The sequence below is a fragment of the Epinephelus fuscoguttatus genome, linkage group LG14 (genome assembly GCF_011397635.1).
Source record: "Epinephelus fuscoguttatus linkage group LG14, E.fuscoguttatus.final_Chr_v1".
Taxonomy (NCBI): domain Eukaryota; kingdom Metazoa; phylum Chordata; class Actinopteri; order Perciformes; family Serranidae; genus Epinephelus; species Epinephelus fuscoguttatus.
Window position 1 is genome coordinate 26,887,841 of NC_064765.1, and position 8,839 is coordinate 26,896,679.

An 8,839-nucleotide genomic window follows, 5' to 3' on the forward strand; every position below is an offset into this window, starting at 1 on the left:
TCAGCTGCTCTCTTGTACACACCGTTCATTAACGTGCATGATCACATTTCCATCATGGCAGGTATCATTTACAAATGAGATAGCATCAGCGGAGGCGCCCAGTCTGTGTAGGTGGAGGGAGGTTACACCTGAGTCAAGAAAGCACCTTTCCCAGCGAGCATAGACCCAATGACCCAGTGTGTTTCACTTTCCTGGAAGTTATGCAAAAACTTCGATCATTCGCTTATTATTAATCATAATGTATTTTTATGGCGTGTAAAGCCTCAGAGAAGGTTACATGTCGCTGCCATTATCGAACCCCCATTCAGAAAAGATATTAAATAAGTAGGTGGTTTGAACCTTTGAGATATGCACAATAGTCAGTAGGGTAAATTGTTTGGGAAACATCAATTCCCTGCATTCCTCTGTCTTTAAATGCAGCACCAAACCTCCATGACTTGGGCCTTAACAAACAGGATGAGCCAAACAACAGTCTACACTAATGTCCTCTCACACATCTGTGCTGAAACATAGACTGCGACAAAATATGGCATTTAAGAAAGCCTTTATTTTTTGAATATTTACAATGAAATTATAAAAATATATAATTAAAGCTTTGGCAAATATTTTACATTTAGACAATTTATCTCTTTGTTCACATCGTTGAGTCACTGTAGAATCGAGATCATGGCCACAAATTAATATAATATAGTATGGCGGATTACAGAATAGCCCTTGTTTTTATTTAACTTCTTATCATAATAAAACATCTATTTTTTTTTATCCTGCAGTCTCCAGATGAGAATATACAGTCTAGCAACATGAAGTATGTCAATGGAGAGAAAACAAAATGAGAGGGGAAACACCGATACATCCATGCAAGCTTACATTCATGTGGCCATGGAGGCCGATAAAGCTATATTCATAATGCATGTGAATAGGCCTGTGTTTGACTGTAAGCTGCAAACACTCGGGGGGGAAACAAGCCGTTAGTGTTCAGACTTACTGTTGGGAGTTGTTGAAATGAGTTCAGATAAAATGGGGTCTGGTAATTAAGGTGGTATAAGTCCCGGTTAGGATGATGAGGTAGGGAGACTGAGTCCATGCACACTGTTCAAGTCTTCGTGTTGCTGCTGCTGCTTGCTCAGGGGAGTGGGCGGTTTTCTGTCTCCTGCACAACACAAATAATAAATAGTAAGCCTGTGCATGCAACAGAATTATTATTTAGTTATTTAAGTTAGATCAGGTCTGCTTTAACAAAATATTCAGAAACACATAATTATCAGCAAGCAGTCTCTTTTTAAAAGTGACGCTTTTATTCATTTATAGTGCGTAAAAATGTCCTCGGACCACCTGGCGGGCCAAGTCTGGAAGGTCAATATTTAATAATTGACTTATAATTAGGCTTCATTTGGGATTTGGTAAATGTTTACACACGTTGCGGTCTTGCTTGCGAAAGTGAGTGCGTGAGAAAGGTTCAGGGGAGGGAGAGAGGCTGCACGGTGCTATAAGATTAAAGTTAATAGAGTAAAGAGACTGGGTAGTAATAATAATAAGTTTAAAAGTAATTGTGATATTAATGTCGCGCTGTAAAAATTCACTTCTAATATGGAGCAACTGCATCTTAGATATTTTTTGCAGGACTGGACACATCTCCCTAATACCTTCTCGGGCCTGATGCTTGAAGGTCATGGGCGAGTGGATCTCCCCTGCGTGCATGGACATCCCCCCGCCGGGGTGGGACAGGGCCGGGGTCTGCGGCTGCCAGTGGTGGTGACCCGGGGCCACATAGCCGCCTGCCGGCCCGCTGTACACCCCGTACTGGTTGGTGGGAGAATAAGCGCACGCCGAGACATAGCTGGACAGTGTCGAGGAGGGCTGCGGGCAAACAGATAAGACACGGACAAAATAAGCACAACAAACACCAAACTGCGCACTGCATATAATTGTATGTGACAGTGGCATGTGTCCTCCAGCTGTGTTTCTCCATGACTGTGTCTGAGCGGTTTAGACGGAAAAAGGAAGTAAATCGAGGAATACAGTAGATTCACTATAATTTAATTCACCATAAATTAGAGTAATTAGAGTATGTGTACACAGATGGGCTCCCTCTGAAACAAAACATTTAATCCCCAGCAGTAATAAAACTCATGAGAGTCTCAGGGGTAAAATGTTATCAAGCAGAGGTCTGTGGCCTTATGTGACTCTGTCTGGGGGTCCCAGATATGGAAAGTCTTCACAACGCTGCCACAGGCCTTTTCAGCCAGAGCATTCAGTTCTCAAAAGGCCTCTGCCCATTTTGGCACGAAACAGTTGAACTGTTTCCTGCAAAGGAGAGAAAATGGCGCGATAACAGCAACGCAGGGTGAACACACTGGCTGCACAGACGTCCCAGGCTGCACAAATGTACAGACATTTTATTTACCTGAGGGTATTTTATGTCGGCGTCAATGGCTGATTTGTCGATGCCGTTGACCGCGTGGGCCGCGGGGAAAGCTGCTCTGTTGATGTTACTCCACTCCTCCATTTTTGGTGGATAGCCCTCCGTCCCAGCAATGGCTGATTCAGAAACAGTAACGTCATGTCAGCGACGAACAAAAGCTAAAAATGCTTAAACAATGCTCTCCCAACCAGCTTCATAATTAATTATATAATTAATTACAGACATATTTAAAATGCTTTACTCATGAGCCTGTCTGGGCTATAAAACATGTTTCATTTTCAAAACAGCAGGCCTATCTAAAATAGTTTGGCAGTAAGGCCTTATCAAACAATTTTATAATTAAATATCAAAATTATTATCATTATCAGTACAGTGCGTAAATGTTTGCAACAGGCGTTTATTATAAAAATAGGCCCGAGTTTTAATTTAATTTTACAGTGAAATACAAAACAAAGCACACAAAAAATCGATAAAGTTAAAAAGGAAATAACACATCATAACACAGTACATATTATTATAAATATTTCCCCTTATTTAATAATTTATTATGAGAATTATTTAGGCTTATTCTACCCAATAAAGCCTTACATTTTATCATATGTTTGCGTAAATGACGCATCATTCTCGTAGGAGTAGGCATACAGCGTTGAGCTATTTCACTCAAGGGAAAAAAGGAATTAAAAATATATAATTTAACACACATTTTGTCTAAATTATGTTGGATCTTTTGGCAAAAAAAAACAAAACAAACAAAACAAAAAAAACAGCACTAGGCCAGGCGACTTCACACTGGATAAAAACACTGAGGACCAGAGAGGCAAAGAAGAAATGGCTGTAATGACTACTTGAGGGATTGGGGGGATATAGCAGGTGAGCAAGGTGTTTGCAAACGCATCATCCCATGAAAAGACCTATTGAGAGTGTCTTACTGCTTTCTGACTGAATGGTGAAACGGAGGCCTGTACAGCTCCTAATGGACACACTGTCCTGCCTGCTGCCAGAACAGGTTGTACGGAGTGATATGGCAATTTATCTTGCTGAATAACGCAACACTAAGCAGCTGCACGGCGTTATTAAGCTCTGATGTGAGAGCAGTGACAGATAAAGGTCTATGGCACAGATACGCAGAGGCCTAATATTTCTCACAGAGCCGAGAATGGCTGTGTTTTCCTCACCTGAAGGATCCATGAAGGCTCGTATACCGAGGATGTTGCTGACGGTGTGTGCAGAAGGCCAGGCCCTGGATATGCTCATATGTCCAGCCGTCACCGGTACTCCAGGAGGGCTGCCCATTTTAGTGCCAGTGGGCGACATGGTGTTGGGGTAGGGATAAGGGTATATGTGGTTGTAGGAGATCCCGGCCTGCGCGGAGGCTTGCTTACTGCTCTCATATTGGTTGGGCTGGGAGAGATTTCCAATCTTGTTGCGTAAAATCCTGCTGATCGAGCTAACCGACGGGACATTGTACTTGTCACAAACTCCATCAGCCAAAAGCCTGTCCCGGATCTCCCAGGCAAAGATCCCGGGGTCGCCTTGTTTGTATTCCCTGATATTTTTCACCACGTTAGGCGTCGTGACCCGCGGTTTGCTTCCACCGATGGCACCGGGTAAGATGGAGCCCGTCTCGTTGTACCTCGCCAAAATCTTGCTCACACAGCCATGGGAGACTCGGAGTTGCCGGCTTATATCGCAGGGTCTGATCCCGAGCTGAGCCAGCTCCACTATTCTTAATCGTATGGCGTTGGGCAGGGGTCGTCCATTGACGAACACGCCGCCTAACTGGTTCACCTCTCCATAGTTTTGCTCTGCAGGGGAATAGAGACACACAAGTCACACATTTACACCACATGAGGTGAGTACTCATGCAAGTCTCACATATATTTAGTGAATACAATATTACGCACTCATTCTGCCACAAAATATAATTTCATAAAACAATTATATGTGTGTATTATTACGAGGCAAAATGTCAAAAGGCTGAGCCTGCATCAGTGTGACACAGGCCAGCTCCTGTAATTTACGCCATAAACTGAGGTTACAAAGCTGTATAACATGTGTCAGCCTACACGCTTTAGTAACCACTGGTTGGTCACCGCTATTTTGAAACTTTAAAAAAGTGTGTAAACTATTTGGCTGACTCTCCCCTCCGCCATCCCTGCGTGCACAACATAAAAACAACATTAAAAATGGCGAGCTGGAGGAATTGACACTCGAGAGCTCTTCAAAGACACACTTCTCATGGGATAATTGGTGGGGTGGTTCCATTTAAGATTTAAAGCTTTAAAGAATGCCTGCAGAACGGAGCTGGAAAAATCCACCATGATATAAACTTGACAAGCTGTTGTTAAAAGGCAGTCTTCATTTGCACATTATCTGAGCTGAAGGGGAAAAAAACACAAATGCTTATTTCTGTCTTAGCGTGCTGCGTCTGGATACGCTTCCATAAGCTCCTTGCCAGTGAAGCATGCAGATGGTTACGCGGTCTTACCCATTTGCCTATATGTTTCGAGATGCCGGGAAATATAGGTGCCCCTTCAAATGGCTGAACGCGTCCAAGCGAAGGCAGAGAAGGAAGGGGAACGGGAGGAATGAGCCCCAGAAGAGGAAAAATAGACCTCTTTAAAAAATCTCCTCCGACTGCAGCGCGCCCCCTTCTTTTTTGGGAACAAGTGAGTGCAAGGTACAATGGCACCAAAGTGATCTTCATGCGATAAAAGCAAATTGGAGTTATCCCGGGGAGTCCGGCGTTTGCTGGAATTAATTTGACGCGTCCTCCACGTCAATCTTCGCTGTTATACGCCGAGCCTCTGCCTCGGTTTCATTGGTCGTTGAGCTGGGAAAGCTGTCAGCCAATGCAAACCCCATCCGGTTGGAGCTGTGCAGCCTCCCTGAATATTTTGCATAGGGGAAGTGAATGGGGAATGGGAAACTTCTCATCCACCGTGCAGTCTGGTAAGGACTTATACGTACATCATATGCGATATGACAGTGGAGGGTAAACCTTCCTGAACATGTTAGCAATATTTTAGATTGGGAATATATATATTTTAGTGTGCGTCAAATGGAGCAGTGTCGATTTGATATGAAAAATAACACCTAAAATTATTCACCTGTGGATGAGACAGGCATGTCACCATCATGTCACCCCTACCAATGTTTGTGTATTTTCCATCTGTAGCTATTTTAATCCAATCGGGTTTTTTAGTCAGAAATACTAAGCTATAAAACGCATTCATCTTCATATTGGATCATATTTGGCTCACTGTAACCGAGCAGTGTTGGACCAGACTGAAGGTATCGAGTCATTTTGACCATCAGAGTAAAAAGCACACTATGGCAGCCTGACTCTTTTTTATAAGCCAGTGTTGGAGCATCAAACATGGGAAGGAGCTCATGTAATCGATACGTCTGTAGATCGCAGCGCTCCCAGACTATGGGATATCGACTGGATGCCAGAGACATACATTATCACAGCATGTTTTCGGAGTTTCCTGTGCAAGTTTAGAAGGTATCGTTTATAAGCTCGCAAAACGTTACTTGTAAAACTTAACAGTCGACCCAATGGTAACAAGGTGCAGTGTCCTTATTCCTCCAACACCACCACCTCCACCCTCTCTCCTCTCCACCTCTCTCCTCTCTGTCTCCTACATGGCCACTTCACCATCCAGATCTAGGAGCAGGACACATGGAAAGCATCAGGTTGGGTCACACGAGCAGAGTGTGAGAGAACATTGCCCTGCAAGTTATGGACATTTTTTTTTTTAAATCGTTTAAATCAAGTGAATATTGATATCTCATATCTGCATGCTGCATTTGCATGAATGCTGCAGAGAGGTGGCACAATGTTGCTGCTGAATATAAATGATTGCTTTAATAAGTGGTATTTAAAATTTTAGCCTCACTGTCTGTGTCACTGCTGTCTCTCACTCACTCCCTATCGCTGTGTCTCTGTCTCCTCTCCAATGCTTCGCTGGCAGGACTCCCCTCATCTGGACAACGCAGGAATTGCATAGTTTGGTCAGCACACAGTCTTACTTTGTGACATGTGCACTATTCTCGGGGTAGGTAATCTCTTTTCTGAATGTTTCAATAAAAAAACAAATGGCAATTTCCCCCTTGGTATTAAATATAATTATGAATATGAAAAAAATTACACCATATAGCCTGCATTTATATTTTGTGTGCAGTTTCCCTTAAGGAGTCCGATTTAACTCACAAATTATATCACTAATTTTCCTGTAATATGCCTCCTCAGCTTTTGAATACAAAGGTTTTCTTTACATTATTTTTTTTTCATATTAATGTTTGCATTGTATCAGTAAGTGATAATCGTTTTCTTATAAAATGCAATTGCATAAACGAATGATAAGTCTGTTTTTAGACTTAAAATAGACGCTGGAACATGGAAATATATTACGCGTAAAAGTGGATGCAGTCTGTATATGGCACAGGTGAAATTAAGTGTACATTACGCAGTTGTTGTTTAGTTGTTTTCTTCTTCAGTCTGGGCATTGTGACAGATTTAAAAGGTCACAGTAGATATGTAGAGTCATTGAGATGTGACCGATTGATTTTAAAGATTTTTATTTTTGGAGTTTGAAAGATATTAAAGCCCAAAAATATGCGCGGCAGCAGATTGGATTTTCTACAGTGTAAATTCGGGCTATGTAGGTTAGATAAACAGGAGAGATCCGTACAAAACAGAACCGTGACGAGGTCGGTGCTCATGGGTTTTATTGCTGGCTTTTTACAGTATTTTGCTTTAGATTTTCCCCAAAACGTGTTTGAATTTATGCGTATGGACGCTGAGAGATACATGACTGTGATAAAGAATTAAGCAACATAGATAGAATAAATATTAATAAGCAATGCACGTGTTTAGAAAACACTGCACCCGTTAGTGCAGTTATATAGCCTATTTTCGGCTGTGCAACCGTCTGTTTGGGTTTGTCATGTGTGACAAAACAAAAACAAAGTTGAACGGCTCCTCTCACTTTTCCTGCTCTCACCGTGTATTCACACAATATATGCCCACATAAATACAGCAGCATAGACACGAACACCAAATGTACAGTCATTAATATCACATTTGAGATGGAGCCTAATGGTGGATGATGCACAGTAATTATATATCTACACCTCCTGCACTGTATTATTCTATTTTATTTACGAGGTGCAAAAGCATTCAGTGAGGTTTGCAAATGAATCTTAGACTTAAAACTTCCCAAAAAGGCCAGTATGGAAATTGTGGAGGGACATTTTAAGGCTGGGAGTGCAAATGAAATGATTAATTTTCCGGTTATATCCTCGAGTGGATTAATGTTCATAATTGTGGTTGTTTTGTCAAATGATGACCACCAACTAAAGACCGCATTTCAACACGTTTCAATGACTTTACAGTTGCTGGTTAAATTCCTGCTTTTAAGAACAGGCTCTTATTTATTATCGATTACGTTTCTGTATTTCTATAAAAATTAATAAAGCTGTGTTCCCCAAAAGTCATGCTTAGGAACTACATGTAATTTCCACTGGGCCAATCCTAATGTTTTCACAAGTCGCTATTAAGTGCATAAAAATTAATTTATATCAAATAATGCTGTCAGCTGCTGTTTATATTTTCTGGACTCCAGTAAATGCGTCTCTCGTGTAGGCCCGTGTTTGGGTCCAACAGGCCAGATCTTCCTATATGTTTCCAAATATAGCTATAGATTATTTTCCTTTCAAATGGTTCAATGCGATTTGTATTGTTTATTCAGTTCAGCGAGATTATTAATAGTCCCCAGACAGACTCCGGTCTTCAAAGTGTGAAATTTCCCATCGCTTTCAGATCAGACACAAGTGAACTCATCCGATCGACACCTGACGCCCACGAGGTGAGACGACCCCCGTCGGTAAATATTGGTGTTGGTTTTAAGTGCGATCAAAGGATTCACCTCCTCAAGCCTGCTTTGTCTTTAAAGCTTTAAGGCGAATTTAAAGTTGTGTTTGCCATTATCTCTCTCTCTCTCTCTCTCTCTCTCTCTCTCTCTGTGTGTGTGTGTGTGTGTGTGTGTGTGTGTGATGATATTTCAGGTGTAATTACATCGTTGCTTTATAAACTGCTTTATAAATGGTAAAAGCACTGAAATTAGTTACCTGCATGCATCCAAGTGTGTGTATGTGTGTGTGTTTTGTGACTGTGTGTGTGTGTGTGTGTGTGTGTGTGTGTGTGTGTGTGTTTTGTGACTGTGTGTGTGTGTGTGTGTGTGTGTGTGTGTGTGTGTGTGTGTGTGTGTGTGGACCTAATTCAACCAAGGCCTACCCCTGGCTATTGGCACTGGAGAAATTTGCAAAATATAGTAGCTGTGATGCATCAGTACTAACACCGTGCAGCATTTTGGACATAAGTTTCTTGAGGTAAACACTATAACAACATTC

General features: G+C 41.8%; 1 protein-coding gene across 1 annotated transcript; it reads right to left on the reverse strand.

The window, feature by feature from the left end:
* Positions 1 to 527: 527 nt before the first annotated feature.
* Positions 528 to 5,183, reverse strand: pax1a (paired box 1a). The gene is made up of 5 exons (XM_049597222.1): positions 4,911 to 5,183; positions 3,598 to 4,227; positions 2,405 to 2,538; positions 1,644 to 1,857; positions 528 to 1,150 (listed from the first exon to the last, which is right to left on the reverse strand). Exons 1-5 carry the CDS (start codon positions 4,912 to 4,914, stop codon positions 1,053 to 1,055), a joined length of 1,080 nt encoding a protein of 359 aa, XP_049453179.1. The 5' UTR covers positions 4,915 to 5,183; the 3' UTR covers positions 528 to 1,052.
* Between the last annotated feature and the right edge of the window lie 3,656 nt (positions 5,184 to 8,839).

What these genes read in the sequence shown, in the direction of transcription:
- pax1a (XM_049597222.1), bottom strand. An exon ending in CCGACATAAAATACCCTCAG is followed by an intron (nt 1,858 to 2,404) that starts GTAAATAAAATG and finishes GTTTGCCCGCAG; the next exon opens with CCCTCCTCGACACTGTCCAG. An exon ending in CAAGCATCAGGCCCGAGAAG is followed by an intron (nt 1,151 to 1,643) that starts GTATTAGGGAGA and finishes TGTGTTGTGCAG; the next exon opens with GAGACAGAAAACCGCCCACT.